Here is a 26,382-nt window from a genome sequence, read left to right as displayed (position 1 = left end):
CTGCCTGGGCCCCAGGCCTGGGCCCATTGTCTCACTTGAGGAGAACGTGTGGCCGCAGCAAAGGCTGGCATCCCTGGGACACCGGGAGCAGAGTCTCGGGGTTCAGGGTTGGGATGAAAACAGACGACGAAGGGAAGGGCGCTGGTGGGGAAGTGCGGTGGCCGACTCTAGGACAGGGCCACACTCGGGGACTTCCAGGGGACGAAGGGAGTCCTAAAAATGGGTCAGAGAAGCTGAAGTGAGGCAACAAGTTGGGGCTCTTGGGCTGTGACCAAAGAGGGTAGCTGCTGCTAAGGCCGGCTGAGCGTGGCCAGGGCCCAGCAAGAGTTTGGGTCCAGAGTGGCCGGTTCTCCTGGTGCTTCAAGACAAGCTGGGGCTATGTATCCGTACTATGGTATCTTCCCATCTTAAAACATTGGGAATCAATTAACAAAACAAAATTAAAAAACAGCAGAAAAAAAAAAACCCTGCAGGCCAAGCAAAGCCCATCACCTTGGCTGGTGACCCCCTGCTCCAGCGAAGGCAGCACTGAGGACAGGTCCCCAGTTGACTGCTGCAGACCTCTCCTGGGAGAAGGGTTGTCTTCACTCTCCTGCTCGTGGAAATGGGCTGATGATAGACTCAGCTTCTCTGAGACCATTGGGAGAAAAGAGCCATCTTGCTGCGCTGTGTGATCCTTGGCAAACCCCTTCCCCTCTCTGGGCTGTGAAAGAAGAACCTGGTTTGTGGGGCTCCTGCCAGTTTGGACAGTGTGTGACTAAGTCCCTCAGGCTCGAGGGAAGATGCAGTTATTATGGAAGTGACTCTTCTCAGGAACCATGCTTCCGGGATTGCATGAGTGTACTCCGGCATTTTGTGCGTCCACAGTCACAGCTGTGTGTGTGAATGGATGTGTGTCATAATTTGGAGCTCTGCATGGCAAAGTGTAAATATCATCTCTTTAATCACTCTGCCCTGGGACCTTGCACTGGCCGCTCTGGAAGCCGGTAGGAAGCCTTCATTACTCCTCCCAGTGACCTGGGGAGCCAGGCGTTCTTCTTCTCCATTTGCAGTTATGGAAACTGAAGCCCAGAGCTGGGAGGTGACTAAACGTGCACCACTCTGGATCCTGACTCAAGTGTTGGTTCCAGGGCAGCGTGTGGGGTCCCTCAGTAAACGAGTGAGAACAGGATTAGGGTTTGAGGGTCTGCTCTGTGCCCACCACAGTTTGAGCTGCTGGAAGACGGATGAGGGAGAAGAAAAGGTCTCTGCCTTTGATTGCTCCACGGCAGGAGAGGGTAGCTGAGCCCAGGCCACCCCCCCCCCCCCCCCCCCCGGGCCTTCTGTCAGCGTCCTTCCATCTCTTGCTGTCCTGGGAAACCGGTGACCCCTGAATCAACCTGGCCTGTGTTCTCCGCAGCACTCGGAGAATGCCTGAAGGCGGAGCGAGCCCCCAACTCTCAGCATTCTCGGGTGGCAGTATGGGGCATATCCGCTGGCCTCGGAGGGGGCCGCTGCTTTGGGTTTAGAGGAGAGACAACCCGGCAGCGGGGAGAGGAGGCTTTAGGTCTAGAAAACTCCAGCTTTCTGCGCGCCCTCCTCCTCCGCACCCCACCCAGTTGTGTCCACCTGTGCCCTCGACCGCATCCGGGCATCAGTGCCTGTGTGTGCTCCCCGGCCCCACACTTGAGCCCGCGCTCCCGCGAGGCGCTCCCCGCGGAGCTGGGGAACCGTGTTTGCCGGCTGCGGCCCCCCGGCGGCCCCGGGCGCCGAGGGCGCGGGCCCTTTAAATCCTCCGGGGCGGCGGCGGCGGCGGGCCGGGGATGACATCAGCGGGCGGGCCCGGGGCTCAATGGGAGCCGGCGGGGGCGCGCCGGGCGGGAGCGCGCGAGCCGGCGGCGGGGGCGGGCGGGCAGGAGGGCCCGGAGGAGGGCGGCGGCGGCGGCGGCGGCGAGAGCCCAGAGCCAGCGGCCGGCCGGGCCGAGCGGAGCGGAGCGCGGCGGCGGCAGCGGCGGCGGCGGCGGCTGGGCCGGGAGAGGCTGGCGCGCCGGGCGGCTCCGCGAATCCTCCGGCATCCGCCCCGGCGGGCCGCCCCCGCCCGCGGCAGCCCCCCGAGCAGCGGCCCGGCACCGGCGCCTTCCCGGCGGGGTAAATATTGGGGGTCCGCGGGCCCGCGGAGGGGCGCAAACCCGGGGGGAAACGGGGCTCCCTCCGCCTCTTTGTTTTTGCGCGAGAGGGAGGGGAGGGGCGGGCGGACACACGCGCGGCCGCGCTCGGGGTGGGGGGCAGGCCGGCCCGCCCGCTCGGCCGGCGAGGACAAAGGCGCGGCTGGGGACGAGGAGGAGGAGGAGGGTGACTATCATTTTGCAGGCTCGCCGGGGGGAGGCCCCCGACCGGCCCGCCGCCCCCTCCCCCAGCTGGACCCTTCCAGGCCCAGCCGGCCGCGGCGGCCACCCCGGGCTGTGCTTTGGGGACGCCGAGGGAGGGGGCTCCGGGACTGGGGTGCTGCGGGCACCCGCTACCGTGCATTCGGGCTTCTCGGCCGAACCCCGGGCTTCTGCACGCTTCCCCGGACAATCGGCTGCGCCCCCCCTTCTCTCTTGGCTCGGGACCCCGGGACCTGGGGGTCAGCAAGGCTGGTCCCGCATTGGATGGGGGCGCCGGGGGGCCCGGAGGTGATGGGGTGTGCGGTCACCCAGCCACCGATTCTGTTTTCCTTTGTCGAGAGAAAGAAAGGGGTGGGGGTTATTTACCAGATCGGATTCTCCCATGTCTGCGTGTGGGAATCCGTGTTTTGCAAGTCTCTGTGGAACAGAAAACTATGTTTGTGCTGGGTGTCTGGCGAGAGGGGACTGCCGGGCGCCTCTGCACACCCAAACTCAAAGCGGGGTGAGCCCCCTCCCCAACTTTTCCCCTAGTTCTCTTGCATATTTTCTTCTTGGTGCAGGCGCCCTCGGGGAGAATTTGGGGAGAGGGGAAGGGAATCCAGAGGGTCCAGCTTGCCCCCAATAAATGCCTGTTTGGGGCTGCTCTGCCTTCGTGTCCAGGGTGTCCCTCCGATTTTTATTTTAATGGTCCAGTGACAAGGGCCCTGGCTGGAGGGGGCAGGGAGTGAGAAAGCTGCCCTGCTCTGTGCTGCTTGGTAGTTTGTCTAATTTTTTTAACCAACTGAAACTCCGGAATCTCCATGTCCACCTTTTTTTTTTTTAACTTCATTTACAGCCCGGCCCCCGCCCCCCACCATGGAGAAGCAGCACAGAGCTGGAAAGCCTCTCCCAGTCCTGACTCAATCCTTTCTTCTCTCCTCTGGGAGGGGGGCTTTTTGGGGGACACTGCTGGCACAGCCAAGGCTCTGCTAGGGTCCGACCCCCGAGTGTGGGAGAGGCCATGGGGGGTTTGGGTGGCCAGCACAGAGCAGTGGTGCCCACCTGTGGGGTCATTGCTGGCACCCCCTCTTCTCCCCTTCCCTGCCCACAGCCCGGCGGGTGGGGGGGGCTGGGGGTCATGTGCAGTGTATTTATGTAAGACTCCCAGGCGGAGGGCATGGTATTTATATAACCCGGTGTGGGTATTTATGTAATATAGGATGCGGGTATATTTATGTGCCTTTCCTAACCTGCGGCTTTCCCGGCTGCCATGTGTGGTCTCTGAATTGGCATTGGCAGAAAACGGAATGGGGGTGTGTGTGTTTGTGTGTGTGCACACCCGCTGGCCCCCCACCCACCCCCTGTGGAGCTCACAGTGTGTGTCTGCTTTTCTTCCTTCCTTTGGAGTGTACACACAGGACAGTGTGTGTGTGAGGTGTGTGGCATGTGAGTTCCCTGCAAATGTGGAGTGTGTTCTGCTGGCAGCCATGGTCCCTCAGCTGGGACCAGCCAGGCGTGTGGGCAGAGGCCCTTGGGTGAGAGCCCAGAGTTTGGCCCGCCCGGGTGGAGGCTACTTCCTCGTGGCCATTGGTGAAGGGCTTGGTGGCAGCTACCCCGGAGCTAGATGCTGGGGCTGGATGTCTCTCCTGTGCAGGAGCTACGGGCTCCTTGCCTCTGCCGAGGGGGCGAGCTGCAACCTGACAGAGTGTGGAATCAGTCTCTGCCCTCCCAGGTGGGTCTGGCTTTTAGGGGTCGCACTTGGCATGTGGAAGCGGCAGAGCCCCTGTGCCTAGCACAGCTGTTTTTCCGTCTTCCTGTTTTGCCTCCTGCCCCTGGCATGAAATAAGTGAGTCCTGTTTGTGAGGGTGGGAGGCAGCCAGGTGGGGCAGCGGGATCCTAGTGTGGGTCCTAGGTAAGGAGACTCTGCCACTGAATTGTGCTGGGGCGTGTGGGGCGGGTGGCATGGCCTCTCTGGGCCTGAGTGCCCTGTCTGCAGAGGGAGGCCCCTCTGGGTAGTTTTCTACACTAGCCCTCTTGTAGACACTCTGAGATCTTAGGGGTCCCCCATCCCTCCCCGTGAGTTGGGGAGGAGACCTCTCTCCTGCAGGGCACATTGCAAACTGGCAAGATCTGGCCTCTGGGAAGACCAGGCCACACTGGGGAGGACTGCCCTCCACTTGTTGGTGCTAGAAGCCTGGAGTGGAGATGCGGCGGGGGGACCCTGGCATTTCTGAGTCCTAAAGGGCCTGTGGAGCCCCTTTGGGGTCTTCCGTTCGTCTCGTCCTGTCCCCTGGCGATTGGAACTTGCTGGTGGTTGCCATGGTAGCACCCCCAGGATGATCAGCTCCTGTGTCCCCCCTTTCTGTCACCCCCTTTGTCCTTGATTTTCTTTTCAGGGTCTTGGCCATTGTGACTGGCCTGCCCTTGAGAGGCTCCTGTTGGAGGGTCCCCAAATGAGTGCCCCCCGCCCCCAAGGTGCTGGCTTGGCTGTTTCTTTCCAGGCCTGGTCTCCAGTTCCACCTTCTGCCTGGCCATGCAGGCACCTGTTCTAAGCTTGCCTCAGCTATTCCCTACGTGAGTTGGGGGGTGGGGGGGGGGTCACCTGATACCTGGTTGCCCCCAGGCAGTACGAGGTCAAATCCCTTCCTGGACAGTGGGAGGGAGAATGTTGGTCTCCCAAGGTCCTTGTGGCTTTGCCTGGCCTTTGGTGGGGGCAGGCTGGGGTCCAGCAGCCCATGCCCCTTTCCCAGCTCCCTGCTTCTCTGACCTCAGTGTGTCTGCTTCCCTCCGCAGCAAGAGTGAATCATGGAGCTACGTGTGGGGAACAAGTACCGGCTGGGACGGAAGATCGGGAGCGGGTCCTTTGGAGATATCTACCTGGGTGAGTGTTCCTGGTTCCAGCTCAGTGGTTCTGGAACCTGTGGGACAGCTCTGGGGACAAGGAAGAGGAAAGATGCTGAGATTTGGGGCTCTGAAGTTGGAACTTGGTTCTGGAGCTTCAGTGGCATGCTTTGGTCATTTTGTCTCCAGGGCCACTGCAGGTGGCAGGGAAGCAGCAAGTTGCAGGGGAGGCAGGCACAGGGGCTCCTCACACAGTCAGGGCCAGGCGGGGTTCCCACTTGCTGCAGGCTGGCCAGAGGGGAGTATTTTTAGCTCTGCTTTCCAGCAGCAGATGACATGGGTCTCTAACTGGGCGTGGGAAAGCCCAGGCTGAGTTTGTGCCCCTTTGTCTAGCCCCCTGGGAGAAGGATGCTGGTTGACAGAAGAGGCCTGGGCTACTGCTTGATCCCAGCTAGGTCCCCTCCCTGTGGTCCAGTCTACTGGAATTCAGCCCAGGCACATTTTGGAGTGACGCAGGTGGGAAGGGGGGTTCTTAGCTTTTAGGATCTCTCTCCGGATGTGCTTCCGGTTGAAAGTCTGAGTTTGTTCTCATGTTGTCATTTTAAATGCACTGCTTGCATCTTGCCCCTGTCCTCGACCCGGGAGAAAGGGGGCCCTTGCCTTTGAATGCCGCCCTCTCAGCTGCCGGAGGGACAGAGTCAGGAGTCCCGGCCTTCCCGGGCACGTGTTGGTCTGGAGGGGAGACACTGTGTTGGTCTTGAATTGGAGTTGTTTGAGCAAGGTGGCTCGTGCCTGGGGTTTATCCTCATTCCTGTCCCGTGCCCTTGGAAGCACCTCTGCCTCTGTTTCCCTCTTTGGAAAAGGAGAATAAACCAGTTCTGTCCAGGCCAGAGGAAACTGACAAGTCAGTGTGCCGTGCTTGTGATTCAGAGCTCGGGGCTTCTCTTACCTGGTGACCTGGGTCCCTGCGCTCCTGGGGCATGGCCTCTGCTTCAGTGAGCCACCCCCTCCCCCATCCGAGGGGACAGGGAGTGGGTGCGCACCACTTGGTGCCGGGCGGGGCCCCGTTTCCCTGTGGTCTCCCCTCATAGCAGCCTCCAGAGATGGAGCCGTACTATTCTCGCTTCACACGTGAAGAAACAGGCAGTGTGGCCATTTGTCCGCCCGAGGGCTCTGTCGAAAACTAGAGAAGGCAGCCTTTAGACCCACAGCCATCCACGTCACTGAGAGAGTGTAGAAGACAGAATGTGGGAGGGTGACCTGTGGCAGACCCAGGTTCCAGACCTGGCCTTGTGCAGCCACTCTGCGCTCAGTGTCCCCGTCTCTCAGGTTTACATGACGATGGTGCCTGGCTGACTGAGGGCTGCCTTGAGGCACCGATGAAATGACGATGGGAGAGCATCACGTCAACTGTACAGTGCCGGGCAGATGTGCACTTCACTGCAGGCACCTGGTAGGTTACCCTCCTGTAAACGCCGTCGGAGCTCAGAGCAGAGGGAAGAAACAGTGCAGGCTGGAGCTGTCTTAAAGGTTTCCTCTGTGGCTCCAAGGTCCTTCAGGGGAGGTGACACCCCAGTGCCCAGCAGGTGGCTTGGCTGCATTGGGTGTTCAGAGAAGGCCTGTCGCATGAACCAGTGAGGAAATGAGGGTTGTAATGTGCAAAGGCCTGTGAAGAGGCCTTCCTTAGGGCAGGATAGAAGAAGGTTGGGGTTTGGGGGCAGGTCCAAGTTCAGGTTCCCAGTGTACTTCTCGTTTGCTCTGTGACCTGGGATAAGTCACTTTCTCTCCCTGAGCTTCAGCATTCCCATCTGTGAAAGGGAATACTTATCTTCTTATTGTCTGAAATTGGAGTGGGTATCAACGACCCTTTTACCATGGAGGCTCTTGGGCTTAGGACTGAAGCCTGGAGTCACTGGCTTGAAGGCAAAGGGCGTGGACAGGCAGCTTTGGGCACAGATGCACACCTGCTCCTAGACAAAACCTAGTCTGGAGCTAACATCTGCTACCAATCCTCCTCTTTTTGCTGAGGAAGACTGGCCCTGAGCTAACATTGTGCCCATCTCCCTCTACTTTGTACGTGGGACGCCTAACACAGCATGGCCTGCCAAGTGATGCCGGGTCCACACCGGGGAGCCGAACTGGCAAACCCTGGGCCACCGAAGCAGAACGTGTGCACTTATCCACTGCGCCACTGGGCCGGCCCCATAGGGCCTTCTTTTTGCAGAAGGGAAACTGAGGCCCAGAGAAGGGGAGGGGCAGCCCAGGGCCATTCAGAAAGCCAGTGTCTCTGGTCTGTGTGGTGGGACCTCCCTGGAGGCAAGGCTTCTGCTAATCTAGTAGTCATCTAGTTCATTTTAAAAACTAGGTCCAGATTTACTCCTCTTTGTACAGGCTCTGGAGTAAATTCTACAGGGTTTAGGTGCCGGCCTCTCTTTTACCAGCTGTGTGCCCTTGAGCACATGATGACCTCGGCCAGCCTTGGCTTCTCCATCTGTGAAATGGGGTCGTGAGTGTGCAAAACATGTGCACCTTCTGGCCCAGCAGGAGTGCTTATGTGTCCCTGCCACCCGTCGGTCTCGGTTGGGATTTGCTGCTGTCACAGGGTCTGGGTCTTCTCGGGCTTGAGCGGGGGTGGACAGCCAGTTCTCCCTGACTGTCCAGCCTTCGCCGGCTAGATGGGCATTGGGACCCTGGCCTGACATCGTGTCCTGCCAGCTCCTTCCTGGGCCCCTGTCTTGCTGGTGTGGGGAAGGACGGTGGTGATTGGAGGGCCTCCCCGGCTGGCCTCGCTGGCTCCCTTTGTTCACAGTGCTGGCCACGTTCTTGTCGCTGGTGCCAGTGCCAGGGCCTGACTCCAGATGGCCTCTGCAGGTGGCCTGGGCGCGGCCTCCAGGCCCTGCTTTCCAGGATTGACTGAAGGCAAGCACATTGTGGCTGAAGCTGCAAGGCCCACAGCTCCTCTTCGGGTCCCTCTGCCCCCTCCCCTCAGCATCATAAGGGGACAAGCTAGGAGTGGGATCTGCTTTGTTAGGGCCTTAAGTTGGCTGCCTGGGGTCCAGAGGTGGCCAAGCCTGTCCTACTCTACCAATCAGCGGCCGTGCACCTAGGGAACTCTCCAGACCTCTTAGACTCTGGTCCTCAGTTCTAAGTGGGGAGGGAACGTTGCTCCCTAACAGGTGGTTGTGGGGGGGCTTCATCCCCTGCTTCCCGTCCAGCCAGGTTCGTGATCACGTCTGTGTCTCTGTGGGGGGGTCCGAGTGAGCTGGCATGTCAGGTTGGTCACCTCCCTCCCACCCCTCCCAGAGCTTCCCAAGGTCCCAGACCCTCCAGGGCTGGCCAGGTCCAAGCTCTTCTCTGTGTCTAAGTTTGTTTTTCAGACTGGCCCGTCACCTCGTAGGACCCCTGTATCTAACTGATGGGCCCTCCCACCACCCCTGCCCTGACACTTGTCGCTTAGTCAGAGGTATGCTTTCGTGCTCCCACTGAAGGTAAACTGAGCTGCTCCAGGGTGGGGCTGCCTCATCTGGTCCAGGGCTCAGTATGTGTCTGTTGATGGAATGAAGGAGCTGCTAGGGAATTGGAAGAGAGAAAAAAACAGGGCTTTGGAGACTAAGTTTCAAATCCTGACTCTGCCCCAACCAGTTCTGCGTGACCTCAGGCCAGTTACTTAACTTCTCTGAGTCTCAGCTCAGTAGTTGTGAGAATTAAGGGAGATCAGAGAGAGGACTGGCAGCTTCCTGATAGAATTCAGAGGGAGCGAAGGGGTCTGGTGATGGTGGGACCCATTGCAGAAGGCAGCTGTGGCAGCATTCTTTGCTCCATGGGGGTCAGAAGACTTTGCCTGACTGCTTATGTCCTTGTCCCTAGGAAGTTGTGTGGCACTTAGTCATTGCCGTTTGGTGTCTCAGTTTCCTCATGTGTCAGACAGATACGAACAGTCGTGTCTGTAGGAGGCGGTGAGAGGTCACAGGGCTAGGGGGTCCTCCTGCCTCCCCCTCCCCGTCTCGGGGAAGGGCCTTCTCCCCAGGACCCTCCTCCCTGCACATGTCCACTGCACCCTCGGTGCTGCCCCTCAGTGCTGCAGGCCCCGCCTCCGAAGTGTCGCTGGCTCTGCCTCCAGCCTGGGAGGCGCCGTCAGCTCTTGTCTGGACAGCAGCAGCAGCCTCCGTCTGGGCCCCCCCTCCCCCTCAAGTCCTCTCCAGTCCCTTCTGAAACCCCAGTGGGTCTCGACAAGGGGAAGGAGGGCCGGACTTCGTCCCACAGGGACATTTGGCTCGGTCTGGAGACATTTTTTGGTGGTTTCAACTCAGGGATGGGGGGGGATACTACTGGCAGCTCGTGGGTAGAGGTCAGGGGTGCTGCTAAACACCCTAAAATTCACAGGACGGCCCCACAGCAAAGAATTGTTGGGTCCCAAACATGAATAATACAGTGAATGAGAAGCCCTGTAATGAGGCGTCTGGCCCTGGCCCCTGGAGTCTTGGGCTCACCTCCCAGATCTTAGCTCAGCGTTTGAGACCCTCTGGTCTGTCGCTTGCCCGCCTCTCCCACTGTCGTCTTCAGCTGTCTTGGGCTCCACCCCGCACCAGGCCACTCAGAGCTCACCGCACCCTACTTGTCGGGCCTTTGCACATGCTCTGACCTTTGTCTGTCTGGCACAGTTGTGCTCACACTTTGGACCCCATGCAGCCTTTCCTCCCACTGGCCTACACATGGTCAACACACTGCGGGCTCACCTCTGAAACCCAGGGGCCCGCACTTACCAAACCTAACATTTGTTGACACTTACTTTATGCCCGGCACCTTTCTAAGCCTGTTTATACCTCAGAACTACCTAACGAGCTACATACTGTCATCCCCCGTTTACAGATGGGGAGCCCGGGGCACAGAGGGGTAAAAGGACTTGCCCAAGGGCCCCGGTTAGGAGGTAGCAGAGTCCAGATCTGAGCTCTGGAGCCCAGCCCTCGCCATGGCATCTCCTGCTCCTGCGCCAGCTGGGAGATGGGGCCCAGCCCGCAGACTCCAGGGAGCCCCGGTTCCCCTCCTGTGCCGCCTCCTCCCTGCACCCCAGAAATGTGTGCGCCTCTCCGCAGTGATGAGTGTTGATGTGTCAAAGCACTTTACAGTTTGCAGAGCACTTTCTCGTTGCTCACTGGATTTGGTAATCTATTTTATTTTTTTAATTTTATTTTATGTGGTTCAAAAATGAAAACGCAAAACCAAAAACATGCTAAGTGAAAGAAGCTCATCACGAAAGATCACATATTGTGTGAGTGCGTTTATAGGCAATGTCCAGAATCATGGAGGCAGGAAGTAGATTCGTGGTTGCCTAGAGCTGGGGGGTTGGGGGAGATGGGGAGTGACTCCTGAGGGGTACGGGTGCGTTGGATGGTGCGAATGTTCTGTATTTGATTGTTGTGTTGGTCGCACAGCCTTGGGAATACACTAAACCCACTGAACTGTCCACTTTAAAGGAGGAATTGTATAGTACGTGAATTACATCTCAACAAAGGCGTTAGAAAAAGTGACAGCACGTAACATGGTGTCCAGTGAAATGTCCTTCTCCCCTCCCCGCCCTGATCCACCTCGACCCCCACCCCCAGTCTTTACTGGCGTCTTGTGTTTCTTTTCAGTGTTTCCTTATGCAGATACAACCAAGCACACACACACATTGTATCCCTACCTTTTTTTTTTTTTTTACTGAAAAGAGAGCGTAGACTACATACTGTTCTGTGCTTTGCTCTTTCACTTCCTGTATCTTGGAGATCTTTCCACTTCTGCACAGAGAGAGCTTCCTCATTCTTTTTCCATTGTGTTCCAGTTTATGGATGGGCCATTCTTTATTTGACCAGGCCCCAGAACGATGGCCATTTGGGTGGTTTTCAGGCTCTCGCTGTTGCAAACAGACCACAGCAGGCAGCCTGGTCCAGACCTTGTTTTGCACCATGTGAGGTTGTCGGTAAGCTCCTGAAGTGGAGCTGGTGGTGCCCGATCGCCCTCCCACAGGGGTTTACTGGTCACACCTGGACCACCGGGGGGGAGTGCCCACTGCCCCTCAGCCCTGCCCACAGGCAACGTGTATTCTCTTATTGTGGGACGTTGGCCAACCGTAAGTGGAAAATGGCCTTTCAGGATAATTTTAGTTTGCATTTCTCTTATAAGGAGGTTGAGTATCTTTTCATATGAGTGAGCCATTTTTATATTAATGATTTCTCTCTCTGCTATGTGTCTGTCTGAATCCTTTACCTCCTTTCCTGTGAGTCGTTGGTCTTCTTCCTACTCATTTGTAGAAGCTTGTTATACGTTAGCGATACTAACTCTTGGCTGCTGCTAAGAGAACGAGTGTGTATTTCTTAGGACTTTGTTTCTATTGTTTTTGCCGTGGAGAAGGAATTCCTTTTTTTGGAGGGGAGGGAGCCTTTTTTTTTTTTATAACAGCTTCTGGATTTTAAGTCAGGGATAAAAAGCCTTACCTACCCCAAAGTTGAAAGGCAATTTTCTCTTCTTTTCTTCTAATATTTCATTGTTTTATTTTTTATTAACGTTGAGTAGACACAAAAGAATACATATTAAATACGTGCATGTTATGAGGCACCCTTCCCACCACCCAACTGGAGGACACGCCAGTCACTTTGAAAGCCCCTGGTCCCCTCGCCTGCTTTCCCCTCACAGAGGTAACCACCATCTGACATTTTAGATGATTCTCTTTCATTACAGAGTTTTAGCACGTGTTTATATCCCTAAACTATAAACATTTGTGTTGCGTGTTTCGAAATTGAGACAAATAGAACTGTGGCTGTGTTCTTCTGTCTCTTCCTTCCTCTTTTTTTTTTTGAAAATTGAGGTGAAATTCGCGTAAGGTTAACCATTTAAAAAATACGCAATTCAGTGGGGTTTAGTATGTTCACAGTGCTATGCAACCACCATACCTATCTAGTTCCAAAATATTTTCATCACCCCGAAAGAAAACCCTGGAGCCATTAAGCAGGCACACCCCATTTCCCCCTTCCTCCAGCCCTTGGCAACCACCAGTCTACTTCCTGTCTCTAGGGATGTACCTATTCTGGGCATTTCATATAATGGAATCATAAGGTATTTGTCCTTTTGTGTCTGGCTCATTCACGTCCGCGTGGTGTCTCTGAGGTTCATCGATATTGCCACGTGTATCAGTACTCCGTCCTTTTTTATGGCTGGTATCCTATTGCATGGATAGACACATTTGGTTTATCCACACGTCCGTTCATGGACCCTTGGGTCGTCTCCCCCTTTTGGCCCTCGTGCATGGTGCTACTCCTTGCTCTCTTGTTCTCAGTGTTAAGATGCTGGGAGCTGCTGGTTGCTGCCTGCAGCCGTCGTCTGTTGCTTTGCACTGGCCCATGGCCTGCCTCTGTATGACTGCTTTACCATGTAGCCATTCATCTCGTGTTGGACACGTGGGTCACTTGTTCCTGTGTATGTTCTTGTGTCTTCCTGGTGCTCATGTTCCTGAAGGGCGTATACTTGGCAGTGGACTTGGTGGTCAAGGGTTTGTGTGTGTTCAGCTTTGCTGGATAGATGCCAACCTGGTTTCCAAAGTGGTTGTGCTAGCGTACACCCCATCGTTTTTTTTTTCATACAAACTTTGACTCTACTTGGGAATTTTTTTGGTGTATGGTGTCAGCAGTGGTGTCTTTTCTCAGATGGCTCGCCAGTTGTTTCAAGGACATTTATTGCGTAGCCCCATCTTCTCCCCTGATTTGAGGGGCCAGCTTTATCCTATCCCTGATCCTTCAGTGCTGTGTCCTCCCCTCGACTTGCTGTCTCGTCTGTTGGTGTGCTAAGACCACACTTTTGTAATTACGGCAGCTACAGTCTGGCCCTGAGAGGGAGTGCCGTCTCAGCCTAGCCCCTAGCCCTCCAACTCTGCCCACCTGTTATTACAGCTGGGGAAACTGAGACAAGGCACAGTTTGGATTTGGGTCTTTCTTGTGACTCCTTGAGACAGGGTCATGCCCCACCTCGTTCTGTCCTCTGCAGCCTGATAACCCTACTGATGTCACCTCTCTCCAGCTCAGTGGCTCCCACTCTCTAGGACAAAGTTCTCCTCACTGGTCCAGTAACCGTCCCCCTTGCGTCTGGTCCAGCCTGTGGTTCTCTGAACCATCCGTGGGTCCTCACTCCTTCCCCTTCCACGGGCTGTGGTGCTCATGTTCCCCTCCCACCCAGGTCGCGTGGGTGCCACTCTGCCCACAGCCCCCTCCGCTTCCCCTAGATACGGTGTGGCATCTGTGGCCTTTCCAGCCTCCCCCAAGGGGCGCTGGGCCGCTCAGGGTCAGACACTGAGTTGGTCCCCGCCCGGCCGAGGGTGACCCCGGGCCCTTGCTTCCCCTGGCCCTGGCAGGTGCCAACATCGCCTCTGGTGAAGAAGTCGCCATCAAGCTCGAGTGTGTGAAAACGAAGCACCCACAGCTGCACATCGAGAGCAAGTTCTACAAGATGATGCAGGGGGGAGGTGGGTACCGAGGGGCCCCAGGGTGGGGGGCGGGTGGCCTGTGGAGCTCTCTGCGTGCCTGCATCCGTGCCGGCCAGGGCTGGGCCTGGGGCTGGTCTGGGGTCTCGAGGGACTGCCCCTGACAGCCTCGCTTCCCCGCCGGCAGTGGGAATCCCGTCCATCAAGTGGTGCGGGGCCGAGGGCGACTACAACGTGATGGTCATGGAGCTGCTGGGGCCCAGCCTCGAAGACCTCTTCAACTTCTGCTCCCGCAAGTTCAGCCTCAAGACGGTGCTGCTCCTGGCCGACCAGATGGTGAGTGCCCCACCTCCCCACCCCGGCCAGGGGACTGTGGGCCCTGCCGGGCTCGCGGCTTCCCTTCCAACCTCTGCTTCTCTGTCGTGCCAAAGGGCACAGGGTACCAGCCCTGCCTTCTGCCTCTGGAGGATGCCGGAGCAGGAATCAGTGACAGGGACATAGGACAGGCCGGGTTCCTGGACCCAGGACCAGGGGACCTTCACTATCAGCTGTAGAATGGGAGGAGGGGGTTAAATGCAGATTCCCAGGCCCAGCTCCAGACCTGCTGGGTTGGGTTCTCCCAGTAGGGCCTGGGACTGTGCCCTTGGTGATTTTAAAGCCTCTGAGCACGCAGCCCTGGGTCCTGTCCCAGTGTGGTGACTGTAAGTGAGCTGCCGAGACTCTGAGCCTCAGGAGCGAGTCTTCCCTTTCCTGGTTGACGTGGGGTCCAGAGCAGGCGCCCACTGAGGAGCGACCCTTAGGTCCGAAAGCCCTTTATAAACTCAAAGGAGGGAAACTTGAAGAATTTAAAAGCATAGAATTTGGGGCCTAGAGTAGTACGTGGCGATCTTGTTACGCGGGGGTCTGGGTCTGCGGCTCGCCTGCAGACAGTCTGCAGACATCCTGCAATTTTAGGCGAAATGTGCGTGTGCAGAGAGGTCCTCAGAGTCTCGGGGGATGTGAGACCCAAACAAGGTTTAGGAAATATTCAGCCATCCAAACAAAGCCTTCGATTTACAGAAGCCTGAGGCCCAGAGACGGGACTGACCTGCCAGAGGGCCTATCGTGTACATCTGTTAAAGTTTTTAACAAATAGTTTAAAGGGAGAGAAGGCCTGTGTGTCTGCCTGACTGGTGTCTTCGGGAAGCCGGGGAGTGGATCCTGTCTTTCGTGCTCTTTCTGTGTCACCCCTGCCGGGTTTAGGCTTCCCTGGTGCTCCCTACCCTCCCCTTTCCCCCAGTCTGGTTGCCAGAACCACCTTCGAAATGCCTTTCTGACTCTGGCTCCCCAAGTCCTGTGAGGGTGTAGAGCCAGGCAGGCGAGACTACCTTTTGTTTTTCTTTTTGCCTTTTTTTTTGTTTTGTTTTGAGGAAGATTAGCCCTGAGCTAACAACTGCCAATCCTCCTCTTTTTGCTGAGGAAGACTGGCCCTGAGCTAACATCCGTGCCCATCTTCCTCTGCTTTATACGTGGGACGCCTACCACAGCATGGCTTTTGCCAAGCGGTGCCATGTCTGCACCCCGGATCCGAACCGGCAGACCCCAGGCCGTTGAGAAGCGGAACGTGCGAACTTAACCACTGCCCCACTGGGCTGGCCCCAAGACTTCATTTCTAGATCTTGCCTTTCTGGGCTTTATTTCTAGATCTTGCCGTTAGCTGTCCTACCTTGCTCTCCTCCTGTTTCAAAGCAAACTTGTTGAACTCCTCCTTCAGAATTCTTCTCTAATGTCACTTCCTCCAAGAAACCTTCCCTGACCTGCCCCTTGAAATCATCTTACATAGTTGCAGGTGCATTTTACAGCGCCAGCCCTCAGCCCCTAGTCCCGGGCCTGGCCCAGAGTTCTTGGGCAGGTCCCTCGGTGGAGTGCTTGCTGAATGATTTGCTGCCCCCTCCTCTCCCCTAGATCAGCCGCATTGAGTACATCCACTCCAAGAACTTCATACACCGAGACGTCAAGCCCGACAACTTCCTCATGGGGCTGGGGAAGAAGGGCAACCTGGTGTACATCATTGACTTCGGCCTGGCCAAGAAGTACCGGGACGCCCGCACCCACCAGCACATCCCCTACCGGGAAAACAAGAACTTGACTGGCACTGCCCGCTACGCCTCCATCAACACCCACCTGGGCATCGGTGCGTGAGGGAAGCCGGGAGCGAAGTGCACCCACAGGCTGCTGGCGGGACCCTGGCTTTCTGCAGCCTGGGTTTATTCCCCGGAGTTGCCACAAGTCGGGTCCTCCCCTTCACAAGCAGAGCTGCGGTGTGCCGAGCCCCTTCACATGCCGTGCTTCGACCCCGCGGCAGCCATGCAGAGGGCGGGGATGGGGCCCCATTCTTACCGGGTGGGAACCGCAGGCTCACAGGTGTAACACAGGTTGCTTAAGGTCGTGCACTTAGCAAGTACCAAAGACGGTTATGACCCCAGCCCTGTCTGATGCCACAGCCTGTGCCCTTTCCACAGCGTGGGCCAGGCAAGGAGGCACTGAGGTGCCTGCTATATAGTTGTTGAATGAATAAGTGCCCGAGCTGGAAAAAACTAGGCCCAGGTTGTAATGAAAAAGCTCAGCCTCAGGCCCCTTCTCTGTAGAAGAGGGTAATAACCATGCCTGTTTGTAGCCAGGTCGCAGCAAGCCAGCATGTGATAAGGGGGGGCGTCATGCTGGGTGCACAGGGTGACTGGTTCTCCTCAGTCAGGGGCATGTCCTAGAGGACGGGGTCCCAACCCGAGTGTCCAGGAGCCCAAGCGGACCCCACGCCTCACCTTGTCCTCGATTGACTCTCTGTGCAGAGCAAAGCCGTCGCGATGACCTGGAGAGCCTGGGCTACGTGCTCATGTATTTCAACCTGGGCTCCCTGCCCTGGCAGGGCCTCAAAGCAGCCACCAAGCGCCAGAAGTACGAGCGGATCAGCGAGAAGAAGATGTCGACGCCCATCGAGGTCCTCTGCAAAGGCTACCCCTGTGAGTAGGCCGGTGGGGAGGTCGTTAGCCTGGGGACCCCTGAGGCCCTTTCTAAGGGGAGGATGAGGCCACACAGAGTCCGTACTGGGCTACCACTGCCCCTGGCGCCAGAACGTTCGTCGCGGGCTCTCTGTCGCTGCTCGGGCGCAGCTGGCAGGCCTGGCTGTTACTTGCTGAGTCTGAGGAGACACTCTGGGCCGTCCTCCTCCTGTGAGTCTCCTTCACTCAACAGAACGCTTCATTCTGACACTTCCGGTCACGAAATGTGTGGGGTCGCCCCCGACCCCCCAGCAATTCTCTGTGACGTGAGCTGGGTGTCCTACAGTTAACTCAGTTCTGATGTTACCTACCTGGAGACAGCCTCAGCTCCTGCAGGTTCAGGGCTCAGTCCCGCAAGACTCTTCCCACCCCACTGGAGACAACAACCGCAAGTCCAGGTCCGACGGGCTATAAATGGGGCTCCCTGACCCCCTCAGGCTTGATTAACTTGCCGGAGCAGCTCACGGAGCTCAGGAAAGCACTCAGGTTTACCATTGATTAAAGGATGTGACAACGGCTACGGATACGCAGCCAGATGAAAAGGCACAGGGGGAGGTCTAGGAGGGTCCTGGGCGCAGGAGCTGCTGTCCCTTCTGTCCCCATGGAGCTGGGGTGTGTCACCCTCCCTGTGTGGATATGTTCACTAACCTGGAAGCTCCTGGAGCCCCATTTTATTGGGACTTGTGTGGTGGCTTCATCACGTAGGCTTGAACCAAGGTTAGCTCCGTTCCAGCCCCGTCCCCTCACTAGGGGAGTGGAGGAGGGACTGAAAGTTCCGAGTTTCTTTCTTTTTTTTTTTTGAGGAAGATTAGGCCTGAGCTAACTACTCCCAATCCTCCTCTTTTTGCTGAGGAAGACTGGCCCTGAGCTAACATCCGTGCCCATCTTCCTCTACTTTATATGTGGGATGCCTGCCACAGCATGGCTTGCCAAGCAGTGCTATGTCCGTACACGGGATCCGAACCGGCGAACCCTGGGCTGCCGAAAAATGGAATGTGCACACTTAACTGCTGCGCCACCGGGCCGGCCCCAAGTTCTGAGTTTCTAATCATGGCTTGTTCTCCTTTGAATGACCAGCCCCCACCCAGGAGCTCACCCAGGGTCGCCTCATTAGAACAAAAGAAGCTGCTAGCGCTCCTGCCACTTAGGAATTTACAAGTGTTTTAGGAATTTGTGTCAGGGGTGGAATCAGAGGCCAAACATTAGAATAAGAGGTGCTCCTGTCACTTAGGAAATGACAAGGGTCTCAGGAGCTCTGTGCCGGGAACCGGGGCAGAGACCAGTACATAGATTTTCCATTATCTCACAGAGGCCCTCTCCCGCCCTTGCTTGTTGGTAGAGAAGATGGAAGCTTTCCTCCGGTGGCTTAGGCCATGTCAGGGGTTCCGTGAGCCTCTGGGCTGTCCTTTGAATTTATGACAGCTCTTGATCTGCCGTCTCCATGATCCCCAGAACCCTTGGCAAGAGCAGGTGAAGAGCTGTGAACTGGGGCCCTGCGGCTCCCGCTTGCTCTTTGTTCCCTGCTCTTCATCTGTTCCTGTCGAGTCCAGAGGCTCTGCTCTCCAGCAGGGTGGCGTTATCACCACAGGGAGGACCGTAGCGCTGTTCTCTCTCCATCTCGCCCCGTCTTAGATTGAGAGTGTCCGTAGGGACAGTGAGTGGGTAGGATGGCTCTGGCTGCTGGGGACCCTGCAGCGTGGGCCTCACAGTGGCCTCTTCTGTCCCCTGTAACCCCCACCAGCTGAGTTCTCAACATACCTCAACTTCTGCCGCTCCCTGCGGTTTGACGACAAGCCCGACTACTCCTACCTGCGCCAGCTCTTCCGCAACCTCTTCCACCGGCAGGGCTTCTCCTACGACTACGTCTTCGATTGGAACATGCTCAAATTCGTGAGTCCCCTGGAGGCCGAGGCGGGCTTGGGGGCCTGGACGGGGAAGGCTCTGGCTCAGGACGCCAGGGTGACCCTCTGGTGGGCGGGGCTCCCGGAAAATGGGAGCTATGAACTGGACAGTGCAAGAGACCTCACTGGGGTCCCAGAGCCCCCGCGCTTCCCCCACCGCAGCCTCGTCAGTGCTGCCGGCACGTGCCACCGTAGTCAGCAGGGCCCAGGCGGGGCGCTGCCTCCCGTCAGGCCCAGGAGGACCTGGCTGGGCCTCGAGTCCTTCCTGGGCGCCTGTGGCAGGGCGTGGATGGCTTTGGCGGGCCCCCCTGCGGTCTTGATCACTGTCTACACCATCCTGCTCTTGCTCTGCACATCCCAGGCGGCCACCTTCACTGCCGCCCCTCTCGCCAGCCTGGACCCATTCATTGTTGTTTCTTTCTTCCTGGTCATGGGACCCTGGGTCTTGCTAGGCGGCTGTTCTGTCTCCCTCTTGTGAGGGTCTTGGGGTGGGGTAGGGAGAAGCATTCGTCGGCTGTACCCAGAACTCTGGAATCTGTGAAATTGTGTCTTGTTTCGCATCTCTTCTGGAAAAGGGGCCTTCTTCGAGCCAGGCTCGGCCCCGTGACCGCGAAGCTATTGCACTGCCCTGCCCCCGCCCCTGTCCCTGTGCTGGGCCCACGTACCCACCCACATACTGGTAAGGACCCTCCAAGGCCTGGCATTTCTAAGATTTACCACTTGGCCAGGTGAACACAAAAGACTGAGCCTGTGCTGTGCTCTCTGTCCATTCCAGGTGCCCGGCGCCCCTGGGCACCCAGGGCCCTCCAGATAGGCCCGTGGAGGAGGTGGAGGAGCTGCCCCCCCCAAACTACTGGCCTGTGGTCTGGACTCCAGGGCCCCAGTTCTGATGTCACCAGGTCTGCCCAAGCCCGTCGGGGCCAGGCCTGAGGAGGCGTCCCTTGGTGTGGTGGGGGTGCCGTGGAAGAGGGTGTGGCCGAGGAGGCCCTGCCATGAGATGCTTGGAGATGCAACAGCTGCCTGATGAACAGAGCCTGAAGGAGGGGGGATGGTCACTGCCCTGGAGGGGCCTGGTGGGCGCAGCACCAGGAGCAGCCTCAGCCAGACCCCACGCGTGGCCTCTGTATTGAACCTGAACTCATTAAATGCCCCCACATGTCCTGTACTCATCCTGGTGTGCCTCTCCTTTTGTAGCGGTGCTCTCTGCCCGCTCTGCCAGATGCACAGGACAAGGCCTCGTTCTCCTGGACGTGGGGGTTGGCACTTGGTGTCATGTCCCTCTTCTCTCTGTGTCTCAGACAGTGGGCTTAATACTGTTCCTTAAGGTGGGACCCTAGGGGTGGGGTGGGAGATGGGCAGTGGGCTACCTCTCACCCAGACCTTTTGGCTAGGAGCACGGCCAAGGCCGCGGGCCAGCTCCTCTCGTCACAGGGCATTGCTCAGGGCATTCGGGCCCTGGGCACTCGCTCATCTGGGAGGAAAGTCGTTTCCGGAGTCTAGTTCTGTGGTGGATTTGGCTCTTGGCCATACAGCTCCAAGAATGGGTTTTGTGTTGTCTAGGCCTGTGCCATCCAATATGGTAGCCACTGGCTACATGTGGCTTAATTTAATTAATTCAAATCAATCGAATCTGAAAATGTCGTTCCTCAGTCACATTTGCCACATTTCAAGTTCTCAGGGGCCACGGGTGCCTGGCTAGTGGCTGCCATATGCAGCAAGGCAGATGGGAACATTTCCATCATCACAGAAGCTTCTGTGGGACAGTGCCACTCTGGATGGCTCATCACAGAGCATCTCATGGGACCATCCCGCCAACAAGATCTTGTCTCAAGCCAGGCCAAGAGCACCCTCCACGCTCTTTGCTGGTACTCTGACCCCTTCCTGGGGTCCCCTTTTAGCCAGGCTCTTGAGTCAGAAGCTGAGCAGAAGTGCCCAGCAACCTTATGCGGCACTGATCTCTGCCTTGAAGGCCGTTGGACTGGATATGTGAGCACCTTTGACTTCATCACCACGTGGTGGAAGCATCTGCAGACATGCAGTGGGGACCTTCCACACTCTCACCCCAAGGCCAGGCCCCTCCCACGTCACCCCTGCAGAAAGCCTTCACCAGCACCTGCCAGTAGACTGGACAGTGCTGGGCACCGTGGGCTGCAGACTCTCCTGTGGGAAGGGTCTCATGCTTGCCTGAGAGCTTCCCTCCTTGGAGTGGCCACCCCAAATCATTTGGCATCAGGACCCTGGAATCCCGGGATCCCTGGAGCCTGGGACACTGCTCGCAGCACACGGAGCCACTGTGTTCCAAGGTCCAACCAGCCGGCCAGGAGGAAACTCAACACAGCCCAGGACGTGTCCACACGACATGGGTGGTGCTTGTGTGACTTTGATGTTGACCTTTTGTGTTTTCTTGTGGGCAAATAAAAGCCAAGAGACCTCCCTGGAGTGCGTTTCTTGAGGCGTCAGTTGGGTTGGATGGAAATATGGAGAGTGGCTCACCTTCTGCCTCGGGGCTGGCGTTGGCTTCAGCCTGCTGGGGTCACAAAGGGCAGGGGATCCGGCCCTCAGCTCAGCCGCTGGCCCCGGGGCTGTGCAGCTCTGAGCCAATCACTTAGCCTCACTAAGCCTCAGTTTCCTCAACCAGGGAATGAGTTCATATGTGCCTTGCAGGGTGGATGTGCCCCTTGCCTGCAGAGCTGTGATGAGCGGGTCCTCCAGCTCCTAGTGCACAGGTTTTGCTGTGCTTCTGGCTGAGTTGCTCTCTGCCAGCCTGTAACTGAGTGGGTGTGAGCCCAGGGAGGACCAGAGGTCAGGAGGTGGAGCCCTGGTGGTTCCAGGCCTGCCTGGACAGGCTTGTGGGTGGGAGGACTGGGGATGTGCGCCCCTAAAATGTTCTGCTGAGTCCTTTGGGGATGCAGAGAACAGGCAGGACTGGGTAGCAGAGGCCTAGGTTCTGACCCCAGTCCTACCCTGAGCTGTGTGACCCCAGGCAGGTCATGAGGGCTCTCTGGGCCTCTGTTCCTCACTAGGATTCAGGGATCATTATGATCCCCAGCCACTTCTTCCTCGAGTTGCTTAAAGGCAAGGGCCACCCCCGCTTCTCAAGGACACCGGGCCTTCTTGGCCAGTTTTCTGGGAGAGACACAGGGTTGCAGGAGCCTGAACCCCATGACCCGTGAGCAGGCCCCAGACTCAGCCTGCAGCTCTCTCCTCCACAGATGCGGCCCCCCTCATGCCAGCCCCCCGCCCTTCCCTGTGGACGACCCCAGGACCAACTAGGTAACGCGGCAGGTGCTACTCCCACGCCGTGCTCTCCTCTCTGGGCCTTTCTCCTTTCCTCCTGCACAGGGGGGTGGCAGTGGCTGGAGGGCAGGGCCTCTGGGGACTCATGCACCCCTTCTGCCCCAGCCTGCCTGCTGGGCCTCTTTTTCCTCCATGGGGCATCTAGCTTGTTTCTTCTCCAGCTTCCCCAAGCTCTCGTCTTGTCCCAGGGCAGGCAGCATCTGTGTGGGTCCCCTGAACCTCCTGGTTGTGGCCCCCACAGCACCTGCCAAAAGCCATGGCCATGGCCAGGTCCAGGGGCAGGGGAAGAACCACATTTTGCAAAGATCCGCCAGCTGGGCACTGGGAGACCTGTTCAAGTCCTGGCCCCTTCAGCTGGCCTTCTAACTTCCTCTCTGGGCTTCTGAACACCTGCCCTGCTCTGTTTAGAAACCTTGAGGAACCGAGAGCTTCTGGACACAGGGGCCCAGGTTGGGAGAGCCAAGGAGCGCCCTTGGTCATCCCCGGGGCATTAGTCCTCCCTGCTCCAATTCCGGCCCCACGAGACCAGGGCAGAGTGACCTCCTGCCTCTCAGATCCAGCTTCCTCCTTCCTCTGGGCGGCTCTGTGGTTTGTTTCTCTATGCTTGTGATCGGGGGTCATTTCCAGGCCTCTTGGGCTCCCAGCTTTGTGGGGAAGAGGTTGGACCAGGGGGTTTCTGAGATGCCTCTTCCCTGAGATGCCCACCTGGCCTCCCTCCTGTCTCTGCCCGGCGGGAGTCTTGGATTCTGGAGCACCCTGATCCTGAAGGGCTGACCAGGTCTCATCTTGCCTCCCCACAGGGTGCAGCCCGGAACCCCGAGGATGTGGACCGGGAGCGGCGAGAACACGAGCGCGAGGAGAGGATGGGCCAGCTCCGGGGGTCTGCGCCCCGGGCCCTGCCCCCTGGCCCACCCACGGGGGCTGCCGCCAACCGGCTCCGCAGTGCTGCCGAGCCTGTGGCTTCCACCCCAGCCTCCCGCATCCAGCAAGCTGGTGAGCAGGGACCTCGGGCAGTGGGCTGGGCCCGAGGGAGGCCGGGGCTGCCCAGGCCCTGGACTCTGAGGGTGGCTTCCCCCTGCCTTGCCCTCCAGGCAATACTTCTCCCAGAGCGATCTCACGGGTCGACAGAGAGAGGAAGGTGAGCATGAGACTACACAGGGGCGCGCCCGCCAACGTCTCGTCCTCCGACCTCACTGGGCGGCAAGAGGTCTCCCGGATTTCAGCCTCACAGGTGAGCTGCCCCCACTCCAGCCCTTCTCTGCCTCACAGCTGAGCCAGAGACCCCGGGCTGGCGTCAGGCCCCGTGGTTCCCTTCTTTCCTCTCTGCTGATGCTCTCTAATAACCTTGGAGCAAGCCCCTTCTGTTGAACAGGGACCTGGCCTCATTCATCCTCTGTGGTCTGATTAGCCCCGTTGAGCAAAGTCAGGAGTAACTTGCCCCAGCAAGTGGTAGAGCTGGGATCCAGCCCTCCAGCCGGGGGCCCAGCCTGGTTGGGCAGCAGGGAGCTCACAGAGGAGGGGCTCATGGTCCCTGCCGAAAGGGAGTCCCCCCATGGGTGCCAGTCAGCACAGGAGTGAGGGGTGGGTGGATCCTGTCTGGTGGCCCCACTCAGGGGCCATATTTGGACTAGGAAAGTTGGGAAGGGGGACTCTGTGGTTGCCCAGGGAAGGCGTCCGGCAGAGGTGGGCAGGAGACCTGCTCTGGTCCTCCTGCCTGCGGTGGAGGAGCCCCATCAGGACACGCTGGGAGGCGGGAGTCTGGCAGTCCAGTTCCTGTGTGGCCCGGAGCAGCAGCTGCTTTGACTCTGGGCAATCTTCTTATCTACAAAGCAGCGACGTCCTAGGGTCATTTGGACCACACACCCTTCCGTTGGCTTGAGGGGCCTGGTGGGGGCGGGTGTGGAGCTCCACAGTGGGGAGAGAATTGCCACATTGCCATTGGCAGCAGCTTATTCCCCTCCCCCCGTTTGCCTCCCGCTCAAAGACGAGCGTGCCATTTGACCATCTCGGGAAGTGAGGAGGACCCGCCATTGGACCAGTATTTGCTTAGGTGAGTTGATGTGTGCTGCAGACGCGGCCCGGCTGTGTGTAGAACCCCACGGCCCCAGGGGGAGACCAGTGTGTGTTGTGGAGGGGTGGGGGGAGTGGCAGATGGTGCCAGGGATCCCCAAAACCAAAGATCTTCAAGGGACATTAAAACCTCAGAGCCTGCCTGACTGAGGGCCAAGGCCTCCTCTGAGCTGGCCTGGCCCGAACTGGTTAATTTCTGCTGGAAAACCCTTTCTCTGCCCTTGGGCCAGTCCTCCATCCCCCACTCTGCCTTCACATTCTGGAAAGTTGTTTCCTAGCAAAGACTGAGCCCAGGGGGCCCACACCTTGACACCCCCTCCCCACCCACCTTAGCCCAGTCTCAGCCTCTGGGCTGTTAAGTACATTAATTCATGCAAAGCACTTAGAAAGGGCCATGAACTTAGGAGTTTCTCTGCTGTCAGAGAAGGTCCTCAGTGGCCTCCACAAGCCCGGGAGAGGCCCCTGGCCAGTGTGAGCCTGATGGGACTTCCAGGCTGCAGGTGGCCTTGAGGGGGAATGTGGCAGCTCTGGCTTGGGGACGGGGGGCATGGCAGGGGGCTCTTGGGTGAGGCGAGGTCTGAGCTCCCTGGGGTATTTGTACATGGACAGGCAGCAGTTCACATTTCAGGGAGCTCAGCTGACTTGGCCGCACACTAGGACATCCTGAGTATGATTTGCTTTGTGGAAATTCATTCCACAGTTAGAGCTGGGACATAGAGCGGGGCTCACCTTCGTCAGATCTCAGGCCCAGGAACCAGTCCATCCCAGCAGGGCAGGGCAGATGTGTGGCTGGGGGTGACTGTTCACCAAGATGGCACAGGAGAGAGAGATTCTGCGTCCTACCCGTGAAAGTCAGGCACCTGCTGTGTGCCCCAGAGAGGGACCCACTCAAAGACTTGGGACAATATAGGAGCTGCGGCGGGCTGGTGGATGGGTGGCCAGAGGCAAATGAGGATCTGATCTGTCTTCTTTCTCCCCCTTTTTAGTGTCTTCACTGTATTTTCTTTTAAAAAACAACAACAACAAAGATGGGAAAAAAAACCACTCAAGAACAAAAAGAAAAAACCCAGCACAAAACCGACGATGGATTTTGTTTCTTTGATTTTTCTTTTCTTTTCTTTTTGTTTTTTTTTTTTTTTTGCCAACGGTAAAAAAATGGGATGCCCTCAGCACAGAGGATTCTTGTCACTTTGCATTTCCCACTGCCCACAACCTTTAGGCTGCCAAATGCTCCCAGACACTGTGCTACACGTGCCGGACGCCGAGGCCTCACCCCCGCCGACCTGACGCTGGCTGGGAGGGATGCGGCCTTCCTCCCCTGCCATCAGGAGGTGGCCTGAGCGCTGCGGGGATGATGTGGTTGGTCAGAGGAATGGTTTGGCTGGTTGCAGCCAAGTCCCACTGGGTGCTGTCTTGAGCCTCAGGACCACAGGAGACAGGCACAGCCCCCACCCCTTCAAGGTGACGGTGGCCGGCTTTCTGTGTTGGGCTTTTTCCAGTGTCCCCCTGAGTGTCTGGGTCCCTCCTTTGCCTCTCCATGGAGACTTGAGGAGTGGGTGGCAAGGCAGTAGGGCCGAGATTCCCTGTGTGCGTGTGTATACGTATCCGACCTGTACCTCCCAGGACAGCAGGTGCCCCACCCCACCTGCCAGGCTGAATTTCTGTTCTCATCCCCTAACAAGGACACGGAGGTGGGCAGTGACCTCCACATCCCTCAAGAAGGGCGCAGAGGGTCCTCGCCACCACTGACCCCTGAGACTGTCATCAGCCTGTGGCAGCCCCGTTCCCCTTTCCTGGTCTTAGGGCAGAATCCGTGGAGACTACTTCCAGAAAGCATGTGGCTCCTGGGTTATAACTTAATCTCCTGGTCCTGGGGTCACTTGGGGTCCCCTCCGTGCGTTCTTCCCCCCTGAGGAGCCTGGTTTAGGGCTGGGCACAGGACTTATCCATCCCGCCCAGTTAACACCTGTTTTTACTTTATTTTTGTTTGTTTTCTCCATGTGTGTATTTCCTAATTTATTTACCTCTGTTTCCCCTTTTTTCTTTTTCTTTTTTTTAATTAAAGAGCAAAGCTTTTTATTACTTTGTAATTTAAAAAACTGAAAAAAAAATACTGAAGAACTTTGGGGGGAATTTTGTACTTTTTTCCTGTGTAAATATTGGACTTTTTTGAGCTTTATTGTGGTTGTTAATTTGAAGTAATAAAGTAGAAAAGGATAAAGTGACGTGGGCAGCCCTCGGTCCACCTCTTTGCTCTGGGCGGGGGGGGGTCTCTCCCCTACAGACCTGGGGGCGGGAGGCCAGGGACACTTGGGCAGTGGTTGGCACGTCCAGGGCTGCTTGAAACCAGTGCTTCAAAAACTACTTACGAAGCCCCCAGGGGCCTCGTTGGAGTGCGGGCTCTGACTCAGCAGGGCTGAGGTGGGGCCTGAGTCTGCATC

The 26,382-nt window shown here is 57.5% G+C and overlaps 1 protein-coding gene across 18 annotated transcripts in view; it reads left to right on the top strand.

The window, feature by feature from the left end:
- CSNK1E (casein kinase 1 epsilon) overlaps positions 1 to 26,166 on the top strand; it is a 36,007-nt gene extending 9,841 nt beyond the window's left edge. The window contains exons 1-12 of one of the 18 annotated variants that reach the window (XM_023631663.2): positions 1,967 to 2,127; positions 5,139 to 5,226; positions 13,567 to 13,677; positions 13,823 to 13,971; positions 15,580 to 15,808; positions 16,464 to 16,634; positions 18,415 to 18,563; positions 21,787 to 21,847; positions 22,672 to 22,864; positions 22,963 to 23,102; positions 23,856 to 23,921; positions 24,928 to 26,166. In XM_023631663.2, coding sequence (XP_023487431.1) covers positions 5,151 to 5,226; positions 13,567 to 13,677; positions 13,823 to 13,971; positions 15,580 to 15,808; positions 16,464 to 16,634; positions 18,415 to 18,563; positions 21,787 to 21,847; positions 22,672 to 22,864; positions 22,963 to 23,102; positions 23,856 to 23,872 — 1,296 coding nt within the window. In that variant the 5' untranslated portion in view covers positions 1,967 to 2,127; positions 5,139 to 5,150 and the 3' untranslated portion in view covers positions 23,873 to 23,921; positions 24,928 to 26,166. Of the gene's footprint in view, positions 1 to 1,885; positions 2,128 to 2,219; positions 4,920 to 5,138; positions 5,227 to 6,515; positions 6,640 to 13,566; positions 13,678 to 13,822; positions 13,972 to 15,579; positions 15,809 to 16,463; positions 16,635 to 18,414; positions 18,564 to 19,149; positions 19,254 to 19,349; positions 21,009 to 21,786; positions 21,848 to 22,671; positions 22,865 to 22,962; positions 23,103 to 23,855; positions 23,922 to 24,927 lie in introns of those variants that run through there. The other 17 variants (XM_070253992.1, XM_014736833.3, XM_070253993.1 and 14 more) reach the window with 17 other exon arrangements.
- The last annotated feature ends 216 nt before the right edge of the window (positions 26,167 to 26,382 follow it).

The sequence above is a fragment of the Equus caballus genome, chromosome 28 (assembly GCF_041296265.1).
Source record: "Equus caballus isolate H_3958 breed thoroughbred chromosome 28, TB-T2T, whole genome shotgun sequence".
Taxonomy (NCBI): domain Eukaryota; kingdom Metazoa; phylum Chordata; class Mammalia; order Perissodactyla; family Equidae; genus Equus; species Equus caballus.
Note: the sequence above shows the minus strand (reverse complement) of the source record. Positions and strands in the feature narration are given on the sequence as shown.